This window comes from Ptychodera flava, chromosome 7, assembly GCF_041260155.1.
Source record: "Ptychodera flava strain L36383 chromosome 7, AS_Pfla_20210202, whole genome shotgun sequence".
NCBI classification, from domain to species: Eukaryota; Metazoa; Hemichordata; class Enteropneusta; family Ptychoderidae; genus Ptychodera; species Ptychodera flava.
In genome coordinates, this window is record NC_091934.1 from 47201544 (window position 1) to 47223924 (window position 22381).

At 36.8% G+C, this 22381-nt stretch overlaps 1 protein-coding gene across 2 annotated transcripts in view; it reads left to right on the forward strand.

Annotated features, from left to right (window-relative positions):
* LOC139137741 (ubiquitin conjugation factor E4 B-like) overlaps positions 1-22381 on the forward strand; it is a 51031-nt gene that overhangs the window by 12419 nt on the left and 16231 nt on the right. For both annotated transcript variants that reach the window (XM_070706004.1, XM_070706005.1), the window contains exons 8-22: positions 643-743; positions 1060-1174; positions 2028-2111; positions 2585-2641; positions 3763-3879; positions 4146-4244; positions 10594-10707; positions 11148-11237; positions 13443-13548; positions 16817-17055; positions 17437-17570; positions 18038-18133; positions 18624-18741; positions 19350-19467; positions 21976-22102. In XM_070706004.1, the coding sequence (XP_070562105.1) occupies positions 643-743; positions 1060-1174; positions 2028-2111; positions 2585-2641; positions 3763-3879; positions 4146-4244; positions 10594-10707; positions 11148-11237; positions 13443-13548; positions 16817-17055; positions 17437-17570; positions 18038-18133; positions 18624-18741; positions 19350-19467; positions 21976-22102 (1715 nt within the window). The remainder of the gene's footprint in view (positions 1-642; positions 744-1059; positions 1175-2027; positions 2112-2584; positions 2642-3762; positions 3880-4145; positions 4245-10593; positions 10708-11147; positions 11238-13442; positions 13549-16816; positions 17056-17436; positions 17571-18037; positions 18134-18623; positions 18742-19349; positions 19468-21975; positions 22103-22381) is intronic.

Genomic DNA, 22381 nt, shown 5'->3' on the forward strand with positions numbered 1-22381 from the left:
AGTGGAAAAATTCCAAATTCAAAGATGTTTCCGAGATAGCCAATGTCTATGGAAAAGACAAAAGTGTTCTCAATTTCTTCTGCTACATTTCAGATTTGATAATAGTCCTTCATTTTAACAAGATGTAGTTTATGTTTGAATCTGCTTTTTCCTCTTTGGATTCACTTACTATGTCCTAACTCTTTCTCTCTATTACAAATTACTGGTACAATTATTTGATATTGAGGGCAAGTAATTTTTCCTCTCATGCAAGTAAAAAAATTCACTTGTCCCACGGCAAGTAAGTTTGAAAAACATTTTGAGGCCTGTAATTTATCCAATATCTCCAAATGTTGATAAAATATAGCTATTTGATATATCAATTTGATTCAGATGACCAGAAAATATGGCAATTCAATATATCCAATATACTCAAATGGTTAGAAAATATTGCAATTTGATATATCAAATTTATTCAAATGGTTTGAAAATATCACAAGTAGCATAGCATAGGCCAAGAGCAGTCTTGTCAGTTTATCTTCAAAGTGTCATTGATGTTAACTGAAAAATTACAAAACTTGTCAACCATTTTCTGTACCCTGTCAAGGTGTGAAGCAGTTCTATTTTGATAATAACCTCATTAAAATTGTTTTTTGTCAACAGCGATGCAGTCAGCCTCCGTTAAGTTTGGTATTTGCTGAAATAAGGAGACAGTGTGCCAGCCATGCTGGGCTAGTCTTGCAAGGTTTCTACACACAACACAGGTATGTATCAAGAACAATGATTCATGGCTCTTCCATTGTGATTTTATATTGAGGAGAAAATTTCCCTTTGAACTCATCCACAAACAACTGAAGATAATTTGTATCAGCTTCAATAAGTGCATCAAGTGAGTTTAAGAGGTTGCATTGTATCAAGTGTATTGAAATGTAATGTAATATAATGTATCTTTATTCAATGCAAGATTAGTGTATTGAGGTGCCACATTGTGAAGTAATTTGCCCCTGGATTGTCTTGTAACGAAATTATCATATGGTATTTGTGATTACATCATTAATGTTTGGTGTTTATGTTGTATAGATTAACAACTCGGCCATCTCTGATTGTACCCTATTTACTGTGTCGGGTTTTACCACGAGGATTTCTGTACGAGTTAGTTCATGTCACAAGCCAAGATCAACAGACATTCCATGACGTAAGTACCATTCCTTACTTCAACTGCTGTTAAGAATTTATTTTTGTATGGTTTGGCAATAATACAATGGATACGGGTCTGATGATGGTTAGGCAATAATACAATGGATATGGGTCTGATGATGGTTAGGCAATAATACAATGGATACGGGTCTGATGATGGTTAGGCAATAATACAATGGATACGGGTCTGATGATGGTTAGGCAATAATACAATGGATACCGGTCTGATGATGGTTAGGCAATAATACAATGGTTACCGGTCTGATGATGGTTAGGCAATAATACAATGGATACCGGTCTGATGATGGTTAGGCAATAATACAATGGATACCAGTCTGATGATGGTTAGGCAATAATACAATGGATACGGGTCTGATGATGGTTAGGCAATAATACAATGGATACGGGTCTGATGATGGTTAGGCAATGATACAATGGATACCGGTCTGATGATGGTTAGGCAATAATACAATGGATACGGGTCTGATGATGAAAATTTTTCATTTTCACATTTATTTTCTGAAGAGATAGTGAAGCAATTCTTGAGAGAAATACTCTGCCATACCATGCTAGTTAGTACCATACTACCAGTATGCTATGATTTTGTATATGACCTTTGTGACACCGTAAAATACAAGTCAAGTTAGAATGCCACTTCCATTTGTTTCAGCTCAACAAGGACAGACATGGAAACATGAAAACATTTTAATCTGATGTCCACAAATGTTTTATTTTGTCAATATATTGTAAGTGTACATGTAATGCTCGTTGAAGAGATCATTCCCATGATAAGGGGCGGAAGTTCTGCACAGAAACATTTTTATCGAAAAATTGCATTTTGTAACTGACAGGTATTCACACCGATATTGATTGGTTTGATGCAAGGTATACAGAGATGCGGATTGGATTGTGATAATTTCAAATATCCTCTTTATGTGAGTATCATCAAATTTCTACACTGAGTTGTATTACAATGAAAGGTGCTATTATACATTGTCACACAGCATCAGATAACAACTCATTTTTCACAGTGGCAGGTTGCTATACCACTAACATTCTCATAGTGCCTGATTTCTACACGACATTGACATATAATGTCAGATTTCAATTCCAGATTGTAACATAGTGTCAGATTTCTAAACATTGTAATATAGTGTCATATTTCTATCATGTGTAGCTTGTATATTGTCAAATTTTATGACCACATTGTCGCATAGTTACATTATTTGTACAAAATATCAACAGTAGCAGATTATTCCACATTTCTATTGTGCCAGATTTATATAGTAGGATGCTTGGGAAAAGTAAAAGCAACGGAGAGAAGTCAGGAAAATCAAATACAGTTCACACAAAGCTGATATGTCTTCAATTTTTGCCATGTCTCATTCAATCTTATTCATACTTTTAGGCATTGACTGAAATGTGTGAAATAAAGTTAGGATCACAACGTCCAATATGCAATCTAGTAAGTATCTCATATTCACTTTATGTTACATTTTCCAAATGGCAAATACTCATGGTGACTGCAAATACTTCAATTTACAATGTGGGCTGTGGTTTTGTTAAATGCTGACCACCAGCAGTATAGTCAGTTATAAGGTAAACATAGCCGTCTGTCATGACATGATAATCACACTGGCCATATAGTTAGCTTGAAGGTAAACATAACGCCCTGTCTTGACCTGCAAATTACAGAAATTGGGTTCTGCTAATTTAGAAATACAGTGTTTCTAGTGATGGAAAGTTTACTTCTATATACCTAAAACATTGCATTGCTTGTTTTTAAATAATTTTGTCGAATTATTATTGACAAAATGAGTGACAGAAACAACTCTATTGTCAATTGTGATTTGAGATTGCATACTTGTTCATATTCACTGCTTTTGTATAACTTTCATGTACATGGTGTATGCAAGGAACTAGAAGGTTGAGAAGACTAGAGATCACTAAGCATTTGAAAAAGCATAAAATGACGTCAACTATGAAACTGGGTAGAGATGGTGTTATTGTAATGTGTGCTATTTCAGTTGGCATGATCTTCACTCTTGTTACTGAACTACATGTAATTCCACTGTGCCTGCTAAGCCAATTTGATGCGTCATGATGCAGGGCAAACCCGCCTGATGCATTGAAATTACAAGTAATCTGACGCGTTACTAACGCAGCTGTGAAAAGCCTGCCAATGTAAAGAAATGGTCAGCGGATTCATAATTTACATGGATAACATGTTTCCCTGTACTTTTTGGGCAAAAAAATATCTGAATATGTCATTTCTATCAGTCTTCGTGGTGATTCTACATGCTTATAGTAAACTTATCTTGCCGATTGATAGATGGAAAAGGAGGCAGCCATTATTTCTTTCAAGTCACTGACTCTTCAAGAGTATCAGGAATCGAGAAAACATAGACCTTAGAGGGCGCTATACTTACAACTGCTGACATTTTAATTGTAACCATTTTCATGCATGCAGTGATGCACAGCAAGTCAAGTTTTCTTCAATTTGACTCAAAATATTTTTTTTAACCTCCCTTTAGAGGGCACACTGGTGTCGTCTATCTCCATTCATGAACATGTTGTTTATTTCAGATGACATCACTGCCTTACTGGTTGCCCAAACCAATCACAAATGCGGAAGGAAGAGAATTCCAAAGACTTTCTTTATTAGGCAATTTTTTTGGCCTTTCAGTCTTTGCTGAAGATGATGTAAGTATTAAGAATTTTTTTCTATGATTTTGAAGCATATATATGCTGCCGTATGGAAGTAGATGCTTTTTAAGACTGAAATATTTTTTGATGTGCTTTCTATTGTTAGACATTCAAAAAAATATGAAATTGGTACTAGCTGTATCTGATACTTTGGGTGTATTTACAAATATGTAGATTTTATTTCTCAGAAATGCACAATTTTCATATCATTTCTATACAAGATTGACAATTTGCATTATTGTGTATATTTTTCTTTCTTGCAGAACAAAGTGGTTGACAAGTTTTTCTCTGGTCCAATGAGCAATGACAATACTGTAAAACTGATCAATGCATCATTACAGAATTCACTGGAGACAGTTAGGGTAAGTGAAATGGCTCATTTGAAAGAGTAAATCTGTGTTCATACCCAGGCTTTGGTATAGGCTGTGCAAGTGTGTTTGTTAGATGTTGGTCAAGTTTTTCCAGTTTCTCATCCATGCTGTCAATTATTTGAAGATTTTCATAATTATACCGAATATCTTTTGCCAAAGACTGTATGGAGGAAATGCTCTTGAAAATCTTGTTTTGAGAAATACAGTTTCTGAACACATTTTTGAAACAGGCTAAATTTGTGCAAGCATTCTGCACAAGAAATTTGAAATAGATTTGCCCTGTGATTTTTACCTCATATTTGGTATATGTATAAATACCGAAAAGAGCCTATATGGTGAGTCATTGGCGTCTATATGTATGTACGTATGTATGTATGTATTTATTTATTTTTGTATGTGCGGATGTATGTCCGTCCACATCAAACACTCCAAAACCGCCACACCTACCATCTTAGTATTTGGTGTACAGGTTGACCTAGGGGTTGAGATGAGATGTTGTTCAAATGAACATGTCAGTGTCAAAAATATGCAAATGAGGTAAGAAAAAGGGGGAAATCCCGCAAATGTGTGGGAGTGGTGGTATTAACTGAATCAGCCTACACATCTAAGAGGTTCTATCTGGCATGATCTCATTTGTATACAGTGTACCTTCTATGTGAGGGAGTAGTGGCAGTAACTGAAACAGCCTACTTCACCAGAAATAGCCGACATTACATTTCATGAGACAGAAATGAAAATAATACAGCAACTCAAACAAACATACTAGCTGATTTCACAGACAATGTATTTCTGATTATCACTGGAACTCAACATGAGCTATTGAATTCATATCAAACATCAACATAATGTGTGTGACTTTCAAATTTTCATTTGAAAGCTCTTCTCAAGGAATCATATATTTAGACCTTATTACCTACTGTATATAAAGCTCATCAATACAACAAAGAGTACATCCTTGACATCAGAACACACACAAAACCAACGGATACATTCCAGCTCTCACATTGAGACATCATGCCACCCCACAGCAACATTCAAGAATCTTGTGAAAGGCAAAACATAATAATACATTAGCACATACAAGGATCTTATTAAACTCAAGCAATAAGAAAAGTGGTCCAAGTCCTGTTAACTTGGACCCCTGAAAGCCCTGACCAATGTATCCTCTTTGCTGAAGGCATGTTAAAAGTGTTTGGCCAAGGTGACATCCAACACAGTTTTATCAAACATCAACTTAAAGCCCGGCTCAAAATGGACCGGGATCAGGATTAGTGCCAAGTTTGGGTGGGCGTTTTGGGGCATGGCTCTGCATAATGAGTCTGTTGGCAACGGTTTCGATCGTTCGCATTATCTGCGTAATCTGTTTGCTCTCAGATCACACTCAGGCTTGGGCTAATATAGAGACGTACAGCCTTCGTTTCCCGGTTCGTTTCAGTTTTGCCATGGCAATACTCGAAAGAAAAAAGAGAGGAAGAAAAACTATCAACTTCATCAAACAGGAATTTGCTTGAGTGAATTAACTGAAGTTTTCAGGCCGTGTCAACGTTCATTATGTGAATGATTCTGCTACTGACCGTCATTTACATAAGCTTACGGAATATTAGCGCCATACATAGTGGGAGCATGGAGGTAGCAGAGACTCCATAGTGGGAGTAATAATTGAAAAAGTAATGAACTTATAATAGACAAATTACAAATAACCCGAAATTGGCAAATTTGTATGGTGAATTACCCATAACTGTATCCATCTATACATGGACGGAGGAACACGTCAGGAAAATGGTAGGAAATAGGTAAACGGCGACATCATGACCGATCGCAAAAAATAAGGGAAGTTCACGTAAGGGTCGAGACTTCCTTGAATCTTGTGTATCACGATATCTGTAATAGCGATTGCGGTCAGCTGCTTGGTAGCTTGGCGGCGGGCTGATATCGAAAAATTATCACGAGTTATGTTTATTTTCGGAGAAATTGCAAGTTTTGCTCGAAACGTTTGTTAACCTTCGACTGGAATCAATTACAGCACAGTCACTTGTGATCAGTCTATTCTGCTCGGCGTCTATGCCCCCATAGACGTGTGTACATATGCCTGGTTTTTCTCAGACATATGCACACACGTCTATGGGGACATAGACGCCAAGCGGAATAGACTGATCACGAGTGACTGTGATGACGGACTGGGTTCCTCTCCGTCTTTCTTTCTACTTCTATGGTTATTGAAGGAAGTAAAGTCCAGCTTTTGCCGAAATATTATCACGATGTAGCGCGGAATCAATGAGCTGTCCTCAGACACGCGTATCCTAAAGCGTTTACAAGATTGGGTGATGGCGCTTACTTGCTCATCTTGAACTGAAAGATAGAATGTTTTAACTGTTCAGATATCTTAGAATTTTTGTTAAATTCTCATCACAGAAGTCCAAATGTAACTGGGACAATCGGTATGTCAAAACCTTACCAGCCCTCCGAACACAACATGTCATTTCCACGTGTAAAAACACGTGCACATACGGCCGTTTTCGGGGCCAGCATATATATCCAAAACAACTGTTCAGTACTGTCACGTTCGGCCGTAGATTTGGAAGGGGAAGTTGTTATAAACGTAGATCTCTTCTACTGACAATAATTAAATTGATCATGGAGGCTACCGCCATGTTTTGATGGTTATTTTCGATGTCATTATCAATGCAAACTACAGACTCTGCTTACAGTTTTGTTAGCTACTATAGACTATAGTCTATAGAAGCTATTGGGATGGGTATCCGTCCGGCGTCAGTCTGTAAGTACGTATGTATGTATGTATGTATGTATGTATGTATGTATGTCCGTTTGTGAGGCGTCCGTCCACTCAAATATCTTGAGAACCGCAGTACTTTCTGATTTGATATTTGTTGTGTAGATGAAAAATATGATTTTGAGAAACTATTTTTTTAATTTTTTGATATTGTTGAAAATAGGCAAATTAATGCCAAAAAAGGCATTTTTGGTAAAAAATCTTCTTCTTCATAACCACTGGTCAGACAGCTTTGTTATTTGGTATACAGGTCCCTAGAGATAACCCAACTTAGATTTGTTAAAATTGTGATGAAATATGCAAATCTGTATTTTTACAGAATTTTTTTTCCATTTTTGGTCAGGCCATCCTGAAATGAGCTATCAAAGATATCCACCTTCTTTATCAATACATGTGTCACAAAAAGTTATTCTCTACATAACACAGCAGAGCTCTGTCGACTGTTGAGTCGCTTGTTTTTTCAAAACCACTGGTCAGACAGCTTTAATATTTGGTTTACAAGTCCCTAGGATGACCTTAGTGAGATAATTTCATACAGTCAGGAAATATTTAATTTTGTATCCATGTCTATAGTAGCTTCAGGGACTTTGGCCCTATGTTTAAAAAATATTACGCGCTTTTCGCTAGAAAACATCGCTCTACGGGTAAGCTTACTGACTAGTCCTCGTGCTAAGTCACATCTGAAAATGGTTCACTTTCGTGATGTCATTGCACCATAGACGCTAGCAAAAGAGTTGATGACAATTTACACAAAGTTTTCATCCTTTGCCCGCTGATATAACTCTAAGCGTACACAATCATGGTTTGTTTACATCGTAATTGTTCTCGTATGCACAGCAAATGTTTGACCAGTTTACGCCTCTGCACGTCACCGAATGATTGACAATTGTTGAATCATGGAACGACTGTCTGCTGAGGGCCATTCCCTTTGTTCAGAAAGCGATTTTTCCCCTAATGTTGTAGTTTAAAAAACTTTGTGAAACTTAGCAGATACCTGTATGGCCTAGGTGTTTATGAAACAGTCTATGTTCATGGTATTCCAATAATATTTGTTTGAGAATCGTTTCGGCCGATTTTCACGGAGCGGTCTACCTAGCTATTGCCAGTTGTCACTCAAGCGCCATTATGAATTTTCAATAAGTTAGGGGCCTTTTATATCCCGCACACCGGTTTAAAGGGAAACCTAAGTCCAGCGACATTGACCGTTTATCTCTTCCAAAATCACCCTGGAAGAAAATGCAGCTCAAATTTGCAACATAATTGCACGCGCCGACGACTACGGAGCGACGAAAAGAGACATTGAAGTAGACGACATTTATGGAAATGAGCTCGGAATCCCATGGGCGCGAAAGGGCTCATGGGAGGAGCGTGCGTGACGTCATCGGCGATACACGAACGTGTGTGACAGCCTACCAAAGCATTGGAGTCTATGACTGCAGGAGTGCAGTTCTGCACGTTACGACTCTTTAATGCTCAGTAGCATAAAAAATAGTTAACTGTTGTTCAGTTGAGTGCAAAAATCACTCAGGGAAGAACAAACGGAGTCAGCTTTTACCGTCTTCCCACAGAACAGCTTTTTCGAAGACAGTGGCTGAAGAAAGTCGGGCGAGTTTAAAAATCTGTAAAAGATACAACGTTATGTTCTAATTCTTTCAGGATCATCAAGGGATTTCGGGATTCTGATACCGATACAAGACGATATTACACAATGCGGTTCGTATCTTGACATGCTGAGTCAGCCTACTATCGCCGGTTTTAACCAGATAAATATTAATATCGGCGATTTCGGGACTCTAAAATCCGAAGACGAAACTACACAAAGCGTCTCTTATCTTGACATCCCGGGTCTGCCAAATCTCCGATTTATACCAATAAATATAGGCAATTTCGGGACTATACCTTGTATTATTGATATTACAAGATATTGGAATGACTTTTTGCCTACTGTGACTCGGCACGCCGGGTGTGAGAAATCGCCGATATTATATTTACCCGATAAATATCAATTGCGCCGGAACTCCTAGGCTAATATCGATACCAGACGATCCTAGATTTACTTGCACTGTGTGGTGTTGGCATGCCGGGTCTACGAAATCACGGATATTTATCAGATAAATATCGGCGACTTAGGACTTTAACTCTGATACTAGACGATACTTTGTCAAATCGTGGGTACATATCCGATGTATATCAGAGATTTCACCACCTAACAGATCTGACCACCCGAATACCTCTGTCCGACTCTTAGTTCAAAAATAGCATCCATGGCCGGAAGTCAAGAATACTGTATGTTTTACATTATTAGATTTATCAATGCACGAAATACATTTTTTACATGTAAAGCATTTTTTTTCATTAAATGTCCACACGGGACTTCGTCGAGAGGGCCGATCGGATATCATCGGGACTCGGGAGGCCCTTGCACAAATTACATTCTTTACATGTAAACATTTTTACTTGGCGATCGGGACTTGAACAGAGGACATATCGGAAATCATCGGGAGTTTGGGCTGGTCTTGTATGAAACACATTCCTTACAACAAGCTTTAAGACGATACCGTATTTTTTTAATAGCGGGCAAATATTCATTATATCGGCGATTTCATCACTTTGTAGATCTGAGTAAGTCCGACTTCCTAAGTTCGACACCAGCTTCGAAAAACAGACGACACTATAATAGATTTGTCAAATCGCGAATAAATATTTTCTGATACATATCGGAGATTTCGCAACCTTAAAAATCTGGCCAAGCTCGACTTACACGGTAACACATACAATCAGTCAATCAACCGTATCATTCACGAACCAAAAATTAATTTTAAGCGACTGATACAGAAAACTCTGTTTTAGAAACGTAGCGTTAAAGGATCGCAGGGTCACTCAGTCTCTCCAATCCAGTTCGGGGTCTGTACAAGCACAGTGACTCCCTCCGCTGAATCATACACAAAACGCAAGCAACCAAGATATGAACGATGTTTTGAGATGCTTTCTAATTATTACATATCTTGGACAGGTTCAAATTAGTATGGTTTGATTTCAGTCAGGGAAAAGTAATACTCGATGTCAGAAATAACGCTGTCCGAACTCTCCATAGTCGTCTTACGAACGCGCTGAACTGTTCACAGTACTTCTCCGGCTGCAAGCTTCTGTATCGCCGATGACGTCACGCACGCTTCTCCCATGAGCCCTTTCGCGCCCATGGAATTCCAGACTCATTTCCATAAATGTCGTCTACTTGAACTTCTCTTTTCGTCGCGCCGTAGTCGTCAGCGCGTGCAATTATGTTGCAAATTTGAGCTGCATTATATTCTAGGGTGATTTTGGAAGGGATAAACTGTCAAAGTCGCTGGACTTAGGTTTCCCTTTAAAGCCTTTCATACATTTCTTTCTGTCATATTCCAGTGTAATGCTCCATCTACCCTATTATAATAATTTGGAATGTAGGAAAATTTGGTGTGAAAGGATTAAAGTTCATCAGTACTCCAGTAGCTTTATAATTTTTACTGTACTAATAATATGATAATTTTTTTGTCTCCTCAATTGCTGCAGTCTGAATTATTTAAAGTACTTCACAGTGTATTGGTCAATTCTGATAGCAGAGAGAATGGTCTAAGTTATATTGCTGCAGCCATTAATAGGAATCAGAAAAAATCACAAATGCAGGTATGATGTGCAAATCACTTTCATGATCAGTGGGACAGATACTCGGTGTGGATCAGTCCAGTTTTTGTTGTCAGCTTTAAAATAATGATGATTTTACTCTGATAAATTAAAAATCTTCTGAGGAATCAGACAGTCAGTCTTTGCCGAATCAGACAGTCAGTCGTTGCCATGACAATATTCTATTCTCTGCCAAGGATTTGTGAAAGTATTACTTTACTTTCATGTAACTTGTCTGACAAATGCACATCATGTACATATCATAATGTAATAGAATGGAGTATTTTGTATTAACTTGAAAATCAAAATGCATCCGGATCCACGTTCATCATGACTTGGAGATCAACATTTTAATTCTTGAGAGGCATTTCTTTCATGACACACTTTAACATAAAAAAGGGAACGCCATGACATTGTATTTCATTTTTCTAATTATTTTTCAGGCGGATGATAGTCTACTTTGCAACGATGGATTTATGTTGAATTGTCTCTATGTGTTGCAACAGCTGAGTCTCAAAATAAAACTTGATAAGGTGCAGTATCAAAGTCTTAATGCTCTTACAGTCAATATCGAAAATAAGTTTCTCTAAAATTCCAAATACCATTACTAAGAATGGGTAGAACAATGTCAGAATTATTAAAAGGAAAGAAAGATTGAGCAAGCTAGAAAACACACCTAATATCCTTTATTCTGGTGTATATTTTGAAAGAAAAACTTCTTCATACTGTTACTTTCAATGTACCATTGACACTAGAGGTAATTGTTACCATAGAAACAAAATAATTTCAGTGAACTTTTGATTACTGAAAAGTGAAGTGACACAATGACTTATTCATTAATCTCTTTTATTGACATTCTTTAGACTTTAACACATACATGTACTTTGGTTGTATGTTAAAGACGTATTCTTGGCAAGCCTTTTCTATGAGCAAAATTTCTTCATCAAACTTCAGTTTCAACAGTAAAGAAAACAACAACATTTATTTCTGTAACACCTCTAATCCCCCATGATATATAAATTTAAGTCAGTTAAATGTCTACACTTTAAAAACATTTGAAGTTGATTTTAATTCAGTGAATATTCTAATCTGATAATGACACATCACAAGTTTATTTAAAGGGACAAAGTTGGCCATTTTTCATAAATTTTGTTTGATACGGATATACTTAAGGTGGTTGGAAAGGCTAGAGCGTCAGTTATAAATTTCAACAAAACTATTAAAATATAAAAGTAGTCAACATTCTCTGTGGAATAAAAAAAACTAGACATTTGGGCACAAAGGCATTGCAGAGTTATAGCCTGTTAAAACTTCTGAAAAACTGACCAAATATGAAGAAGTTGGGGAGTCCTTAGTGTATTAACTATGGTAGAGGTCCCCTAGCTTTTAATAAAATGTTTGAAAAGGGAAAGTCATTATTTGCTGTTTTTCAGGAAAGTTTGACAAGGCGGTGCTGGCATTCAGAGTGAGTGACTGCTATTGTAAATGCATTTTTAGATTCTTTGAGTGTCAAAGAGGTGTCAAAAGTGAGATTAACCAAAAAAACTGCTCTATGACTTCAAACGAGGGGTGCAAATATGGCTTGTTTTCAACATTTTTGACAGAATAACAGTTTTCCTACATAATTGTATACCAATTTAATCCAACTTTGAAATGAGATATGGACATGGAATTTTTACAGCCTATTAACAAGGTTACAGATAAGATTTGTACGGCACAATTTTCCTGTATTTGAAGTACTTTTGAAAAATCACATTTTGAAATTTGAAAGAATTTTTAATAATTTTTTGATATATAAACCCATGTAAAATCATAAAAACAAATTTTATTTACAAATCCTGCCCTACAATCTTACAATAAATAGTGTCAACATATTTATAACTAATTTGGTAATATTAATACTATCCAATTATTATTAAATTCAAATATGTAAAAAAATATGAAAAATTAAATTTTAATATTTACTGGTGTCATATTTCAAAATCATGGCTGCAAATATACAATTTTTATATTCTTTGGAGAAAATATTAACTAAGGGAGTTATCCTGAAAATTTGAACTAAATATCTTGATTCTAACACTTGAAACTTGACATTAACTCTGAGAAAAGAATTGGTGCAAAAATAGCCTTTCCAACCACCTTAATTGTTTGACATGTTGAAAGATAATGAATGGGTGACCATGCATATATTCGACCCCGATTTTAGACATGATAAATGAAACCATCGCGAAAATGAATTATTGGTCATGACCATTAATTCATTTTCGCGATGGTTTCATTTAATTTGTCTAAAAGCGGGGTCGAATATATACATGGTCACCCATTTATTCAGTATCTTTCAACATGTCAAACAATATAAGTATTATCTTGTGTCAAACTAAATTCATGAAAATTGGCCAACTTTGTCCCTTTAAGGGCAGTAAATATTCTCAATTTATAATGACATGCCACAAGTTGATTTTCACGTTCAATATTGCTTTTTAATACACCCAACATAAGTGTATACATGTATTTTGGAAATCATACATCAGATGCTCTAACTAAACAAATTGAATTTCTCCTTTAACCTGTCTTTCACCACCATGGATTGGCCCAAACCCATTGTTATCAATGGTGAGTGTGGACCTGTTTACAGGGAATTGGGGGTGAACAGGTTAAACTGTCTTTATCATTCAGAGAATTGCATTTGTCGATTCTGTGCATTTCATCTCATCAGATTTTATTTGCTTGTCTATCAGGTTGATCCAATGTATTTACACCATCCAAAGTGTCGACTAGATGTTTCCCAGGATTCAAGATTAAAGGCGACTTCACCAGAAGTGACAGAATGGCGCAAAAAACTCAGTATGTTGTCTTTTCGTAGGTCTTTGTAACCATAACAACAAACGTGAGAAATCATTGTCTTTGATACTTTAGGAATTCTTTAAGGTAGAATCTTCCTTGGCAAGATATTCAAACACACACTCTTTTTCAATACTCAGCAGTCTGTGGACTCATTTTGAAGTTTGCAGTGTAAATAAATTTTTCACCGTCGTGTGTTTGTGAATGTCCAACATTTTAACTTTTCCCAATAGAAATAAGTGTGACAATACTTGCCATTATTAATCACAAAATATTGGTAAATGTTAGGTCATTTTAAATCACCTAAATTTGCATGTTGACTCCTGATATTTTTTTTGAATTTGAAAGAGAATGGCTTAAAAGTTCTGTGCAGAAAATTTGAACAAAATTTACAGAGTTCAGATTTGAGGCAATATATACTTTAAAACAAAACTTGAATATTGACATCTATTTCAGCATACAATATAGCGATAGGTTCTTTATTACCGCACTCGTCCAAGTATAAGCCCCTGCTCGTGTATAAGCCCCCCTACTGATTTCAGAGGATTTTAGAAAATGCATTACATCGGTGTATAAGCCCCTACCCTAGTGTAACTCAAATACAGAAAGGTTAAGAAGTATATTTGGTCATTTAACTTGGTAAAATTACTTTTAGATAATAAAGAAACTATTAAAAGATGTTAAAACAATGAGAAACTGGAGTTTCCTTGACAGCATCGTAAGGAAAATGACACGTTTTCCCACTACTCTCTTGATTCTTTGACCCTGCTCACCCCCGTCGCCTAAATAGAATAGTCTCACTCACGGCAGCCATTGTTTATTTTCATTCCCTCCCCTAGTTTTACAGCTGTTTAGTGTTGCCGAACCGGAGGCTTATACTCGGACGAGTAGGGTATTGTTTTGTCATAATACAGTATGCTTCAGATTCGCCAATTGACTGGTACTCTCACCTGACCTTTTGACCCAAGGATCAGAAGGTCAGGTCATGGTACTGTCATTGAAAAATCCACATTTTAGTTCAGAATAGCAGTAGAGGTCATCATTTCTTGCCAGATTGAAGGTTGTAATAGGCAAATTGTGCAGTTATGTACACTAATCTTATGCTCTCTAAAACAATAAATCTTGAACAAACACACCAAAGAGGTCTGTGTGAGTCACATGGAACTTTGATCAATTCAACTAAAAATCCTCAAATCCTCCTTTTCTTCTGTCAGTTTTACCGTATCCCTCCAATTCTAAAACCCCCTTTTCAGAACCAAAGGTGACGGAAAACATGTTGGGGTTGTATAAACGGATGTCACCGCAACATCGAACGTCGTAGTTAATTTATGCTAATTAATGCAATGGTATGCAAATTTTATGCCAATGTTTTTTTATTCACGTGAGCGCTGCAGACAACGTATACTTTGTGATATCGACTCATGGCCATTCTGCGTCGATACTGACAGTCGAATCTGTACGGTATAAATTAATGGAGATTGACAAGTTTTGAAATTTAGCGTATTTGCCATACCCTCTTTTGCTAAAAAATACGATAGCAATAAATCTTCATATTTTATTTATAGATAATCACCACGATACTTCGTTGCAACAAGTACGCTCCAGCAGTAGCTAGCTCCCCATAGCAATGCATAGCATGGCCGCAAAGGTCAGACAAGGAGTAAAGGGAAAGTCCCTAAAGTTCCGCTGGCAGTGATTGGTCAATTCACGCAATAGGTCAAAGGTGTCAGTGTATGAGGTCTGGGTAAAATTCTGTTCATTACCGGTACATGCATACAGTGTGGTGCACAGTGTACGTCTGATGTTTTCTAGTTACGATTTTCAATTAGCGTACTCCTAAAATAAACGATCAATTACACGTTGTGAGTTATTATTTTGCTCCTACGGTAGTTTCAAAAAGTCTAATTGTATCTCGAAACGAAATGTGATCTTACGAAAAGGCAGGCGCTAGGCTTGAACTGATATGTTGAAGCATCGGCCGGCTGGCCTAGATGAAAGATTGCTACGCCAATATGCTTACAATTTGATGAATTGAATTTTTGGCAATAAAACTGAAGCTTTTTTTTTATTTGTATCGATGAACGAAATGTCTCTTGATGTGGAATTCAGTCATTTATGATCATCTGTTCGGAATGGTACAAACATGCACGTTTTTGTTCTAACTGTAAGTGTATAGGGCCGTTTTTGAAGTTGGGTATTTTTCCCTCGCAAGACTTCGAAAGCATGCATAATCTTGAAAATCTGTTACACTACCGGTATTGTTCTACTCATTGCCGGGACTAGTTCAGGTAAAAGGACACACACAAGCAAGAAATGCCGTTCAAGCAATAAATATATTTATAACATGAGAAAAAAATGTACAAAATTGATAAAACATAAAGAACAATTCAAAGTATTTTCAGTTCATGCGCGGAAGAAACTTCAGATGTCGCGTTTGTCGATACAATTGCCCTCTTCATCGAAGTCAAACCCATCGAAGTCTATACCGTCATCTTCCCCCTCGTCATCAAACACGAGTCCCAGGGCTTCATTTGATGAGTCGTCATCGAGTACCGGAATCTTCTCGGAAATTATGTTGTCTTCAGTTCCGTCGAGCGCATTCGCGATACCCGTGGAAAGGAACAATTTTTTCACCATGTGAAATGAGCGAATCGTACTTGATCGACACGTTCAAAAACCCGACTATCGTAATTTTCATGTTATGGTAGCCAAATGGCATTAACATATTCGATTCGTACTTGATCAAGATGTTCAAAATCTGCTTATTTTGACGTCAGCAAAATGACAGTGATGAAAAGACGGCATTGTACTAGATCGAGACCCTCAAAAATCCAACTCTTTTAATGTTCATTTACGTAGCAAAATCCACGTGGAATTGTATCGCCAGGAACGATAGAACCATTCCTGATTGACATGTTCCAACACCAAACAATAGTGTGCTTGTTTTGAGGTTTGATACTTCACTTTGGCACTTGTTTGTGACTTTGATTAGCGACGTAGGTGTGGCGGATATCCTTGTCTCATTACATGACAATGGCTCTATGATAGTATTGTTCCAGTAAGAATTTGGGTGTACCCCCCGGGCGCATTCTAAACGAACTAACGACCAATTACGAATCGATAAAATAATCCTGGGGGGTGTTATAAATGGGCGGGGTTTTAGAATTGGAGGAATACGGTATCTAATAACTACACATCAAAGAGTTTTGATTGGAATAATTGTGTTTCTACATTGTATAATTGTGCTATTTTGTCTCCTTTATTTTTCCAGATGAAGATCCGTCAATTTGGACAGATCCCAAATTTACCACGGAATGTTATTACTTGACTTTACATTGTCATCATCTGGCATTGTTGCCTTGTACCAGGCATTACAGCAGACGATTGCGAGCACTTCGAGAGTTAGGACGAATGATTGAAGAATTACAATCTCAGGAATCCACCTGGAGATACACCAGCACAGATAAAAGAAACAGACAACTCATAGAAAAATGGAGGTCACAACAGAAGGTACAGTAATGTAACTTGCTGGTCATTGGTTGCTGAGTGTAGTGAATTACATGTATATGTGCATAAATATGATTGGCCAAGAGTTTTCTTGATTGTAATTGACTGTCATGACTCTACTTGCATGTGATTGGTTGCTAAGAATGTACTTGAATATGATTGGCTATGATGTACAGTATTTAAATGTGATTGGATTCATGGCAAACTTACTTTGTAATGATTGGTTGTATGATTTGTGCTTTACCATCATTGAAAATATGATGAGCTTACTAAACTATGATTGGGTAAGTTGATAGTTATAATATTTTAAATAGTAGTGTGATGGGTGTGAGTGTCAAAATGTCGTTAAAACGTGTTAATGACATTTTGGCTGATCAATTACAGAAATTGCTGCGCTCTAAGATGTGTTCAGACGCTGGACTACTTGACGAATCACTCATGAGAAGAAGTCTGACATTTTATGGTAGTGTTGTCAAATTCTTAACAAATGTAATGACAAAGCAGACAGGACAGGAAATGTAAGAACCTCTTTTTTGTTCTATGAACTTGACCTTCAGTGCTGTGAACTTGAATATTAATTGAGTGTCCAGAGAAATGCACACAGTTAAAGAAGTACAGCTTGATGACAAAATGACTCATCTGTATCCATTGCAGAATTTGTCACCATCTGAACTACCCACTGTATATTGTGGTTTGTACTATCATATGATACCTAGATCTGTCTTTATATTTGTTGTTTTTTACGGAACACTTCCTCTACCGCAGTGTATTCTAAATCTGTTTACCTTATTGTTGTTTATTTACAGTAAATATCTGCCACTACAGTGTATTTTAAATCTGTTTACCTTATTGTTGTTTATTTACAGTAAATATCTGCCACTACAGTGTATTCTAAATCTGTTTACCTTATTGTTGTTTATTTACAGTAAATATCTGTCACTACAGTGTATTCTAAATCTGTTTATCTTATTATTGTTATTTACAGTACACTTCCTCTACCACAAGAAGTACCGATGGAGTTCGCCACACTTCCTGACTATTATGCAGAAGATATTGCAGAGTTTTTACTCTTTATTCTTCAGTAAGTTTCACCGTGACATCATGTATGCTTTTGTGTGATAATTAAATCATTTATAATGCTGTCCTATATTACTCTATGTTTTAAATCTAGTGTTGCTTCTTTTGTCTTTCAGTCACATGCCTCAAGTATTAGGTGATACATATCTAACAGTATAACAATGTTTATATCTGTTTGGCTGTGTGACAACCAGTATATCACTCTAAGTGTTAAGTCTAATTTTTGCTCTCTTGTCTTTCAGTCACATGCCTCAAGTATTAGGTGATACATATCTAACAGTATAACAATGTTTATATCTGTTTGGCCGTGTGACAACCAGTATATCACTCTAAGTGTTAAGTCTAGTTTTTGCTCTCTTGTCTTTCAGTCACATGCCTCAAGTATTAGGTGATAAATATCTAACAGTATAACAATGTTTATATCTGTTTGGCTGTGTGACAACCAGTATATCACTCTAAGTGTTAAGTCTAATTTTTGCTCTCTTGTCTTTCAGTCACATGCCTCAAGTATTAGATGATACCTATCTGCCAGATATTGTGTTATTCATAGTGCTCATTGTGTGCTCTCCAAACTATCTCAGCAATCCATATCTCGTGGCAAAGTTTGTTGAGGTAAGTAATGTTCCGTTATTATGCAAGTTGGATTTTGCAGAATGTCTGTTTTCAACTGACAGCATTTAAGAAAATAATACAAGTTACAAAATTCAGGACAATGAACTCTGTTAAGAGCAATTTTGATGTTTCAAAGATAAACAAGTTTGATAGTGTTTAGACTGTTGATCGGGATTGGCTAGACAACACATCAAATGGAAATTGTCCAAGACAGTTCATCAAGTGTTTTACTAACTTTCCCTAAATTTGGCGTTACATGCGTGAACTGCAATCGGTAAGGGAGAAATAGGTTGTGCCAATTTACTATAAGATTCAGCTGATACTTAATGAATTATTGGGCAAATCGGCGCCCTGAGAATGTATTTTGAATCATTTGGTAAGTCAGTTCCCTGAGAATGTATTCTGAATTATTAGGTAAGTCAGTTCCCTGAGAATGTATTTTGAATTATTTGGTAAGGCAGTGCCCTGAGAATTTATTTCGAATAATAATATTATTGAAAGTTAATGCCTTTTATGATGCTTGTTTATCGTAAATAAAGGATTTGTCATAACGGACTGCATGAATAGGGCCTCATCTTTTCCTCGTCTTTTTTCTGTTTTAATTACAGCTTTTGTTTGTAGTGAATCCAGCAATCCAAGACAGAACTCGTCATGTTCATGATATGATTGTCAATCAGCCCTTAGGGGCAATTCACCTAGCTCCAGCTCTGATGAGATTTTACACAGGTTAGTCAATTCACCTAGCTCCAGCTCTAATGAGATTTTACATAGGTTAGTCAATTCACCTAGCGTCAGCACTAATGAGATTTTACACAGGTTAGTCAATTCACCTAGCTTTAGCACTAATGAGATTTTACACAGGTTAGTCAATTCACCTAGCTCCAGCTCTGATGAGATTTTACACAGGTTAGTCAATTCACCTAGCTTTAGCACTGATGAGATTTTACACAGGTTAGTCAATTCACCTAGCTCCAGCACTAATGAGATTTTACACAGGTTAGTCAATTCACCTAGCTCCAGCTCTGATGAGATTTTACACAGGTTAGTCAATTCACCTAGCTCCAGCACTGATGAGATTTTACACAGGTTAGTCAATTCACCTAGCTTAAGCACTAATGAGATTTTACACAGGTTAGTCTCTCACTCAATATGTAGTACACTTACATTGGCTAGTCTTTCACTGAATATGTAGTACATTCAATTTCTTCTCATTTATCAAATTGTATCTTTCCTAGGAAGAATGTATATATGAAACCACTTGTTATTTTCATGAGATGATCTGTTCAATTAAAGTTGGTCTTTTTTAAAAATCTTCAACAGCCTATTAGATCTATGCACCACTTGATCTTTATAGTTGGTTCAACCACTCCATACATAGCAATAAGGCCAAATCAAAGTGCCTTGCTAAGGGGGTTAAATGTGCTACAGATTCATTAGGGATTCAGTAAATCATGCAATGCCATTCTGATATCTTGTTTATCAGTTCTTTGTTCCTGTGTTGGTATAAACCCCAGTCACTCCTTTGTTATAGAACAATCCTATTGTTTTGGAAGGTTTAATTGTGTTATTAGTCCCCACGGACACCGTCCGGGGGGTCTTATAGGTTTGGTCATGTCCGTGCGTGCGTGCGTGCGTCCGTCTGTGCGTGCGTGCGTCAGTCCGTTCACGCAGATATCTCTGCCTGGAGCGATTTCATTCAAACTTGGTACAAGGATTACTTCAAATGTCATACAGATGCACATCAATTTGTTTACTGATACGATCCAATATGGCCGCCAGGCGGCCATTTTGTTACGATTTTTTCATGTACAGAGCCATAACTCAGGCATATCTCAACTGCTTTTTTTTTTCAAACTTTGTATAAGGACATTGACCTATGTCATGCATATTCACGTTGATTTGTTGTGTGATACAATTCAATATGGCCGCCAGGCGGCCATTTTATTTCGATTTTTTTCATGTACAGAGCCATAACTCAGACATATCTCAACCGATTTTATTCAAACTTGGTACAAGGACATTGACTAATGTCATAGATATGCACGTCAATTTGTTTTGTGATACGATCCAATATGGCCGCCAGGTGGCCTTTTGTTACGATTTTTTCATGTACAGAGCCATAACTCAGACATATCTCACTGATTTTATTCAAACTTGGTACAAGGACATTGATCTATGTCATATATATGCATGTCGATTTGTTTTGTGATACGATCCAATATGGCCGCCAGATGTCCAATTTATTACAATTTTTACATGTACAGCGCCATAACTCAGACATGTTTGAACCGATTTTATTCAAAGTTGGTACAAGGACATTGATCAATGTTATACATATTCACGTCAATTTGTTTTGTGATATGATCCAATATGGCTGCTGTGTGGCCATTTTGTTACGATTTTTTCGTGTATAGAGCCATAATTCAGGCATATCTCAACTGATTTTATTCAAAGTTGGTACAAGGACATTGACCTATGTCATACATATGCACATTGATTTGTTTTGTGATACGATCCAATGTGGCCATTTTTTAACGATTTTCCATGTCCTAAACCATAACTCAGACATGTATCAAGCAAATTTATTCAAAGTTGGTACAAAGACATTGACTTATAGTATACATATGTGCGTCGATTTGTTTCTCGATATGGTCCAATATGGCCACATGGTGGCAATTTTGTTATGGTTTTTTTCATGTCGAGAGCCATAACTCTGGCAAGTCTCAACTGATTTTATTCAAAGTTTGTATCTGGACATTGACTTATGTCATACATATACTTGTTGATATTTTAAACAGTAAGATCAAATATCTCTGCATGGCAGCCATTTTGTTACGATTTTCTCATGTACTGAGCCATAACTCAGACATGACGTGTTAGGATAGTATGAAAAAATGTTTTGCAACATCCTGTCAACTAATTCCCAGTTGACTCATTTAATGACCTTTAGGATAGTGGCCTACATTGGTTTTATGTTTTCATCACCATGGAACTCATTCTTGGCCATTGAGTACCATCTGTATCAAAGTATTTTTATCACAGACCTAATGAAGACGACTCTATCCTCTCTGAGGACCTGTAATCAAAGTACCCATTAACAAGTGGGGACTGTGTCATCAATGATGACTTGTTTATTCAAAGCAAGGGTTTGTAATTGCTTTACACATCATAGCACTTTGGCATGGAGATCAGAAAACAGTATCCATGGTAACGTTTCTTTTGCTTCATTTACAGATGTTGAATCCACTGGCAGTAGCAATGAATTCTATGACAAATTTAGTATTCGATATCACATCAGTGTCATATTCAAATCACTTTGGAATATGCCCCTTCACAGACAGGCAATTGTTACAGAAAGCAAGTAAGTCTATTTATTGGTCAGTGCTTGGTTTCATAGAGGGCACATCACCATTCTTCTATGGGTGGCACCATGGCGGCAGTGTGAGATGCTATAGAAGCGTCACAGTTAAAAAACACGGCCTCGAACTCCGCCCCTATGGAACCCTGGGTCTAGGGCACATGGTGATGCAGATTGAAAGATCTTGCTCGGGAGCATAGAGAGTGCCCTCAGGCAAGAGCATAGAGAGCACCTTCAAGCCAAGCCATGAATATTTTGACAATACTGATATTTCAGATTGAA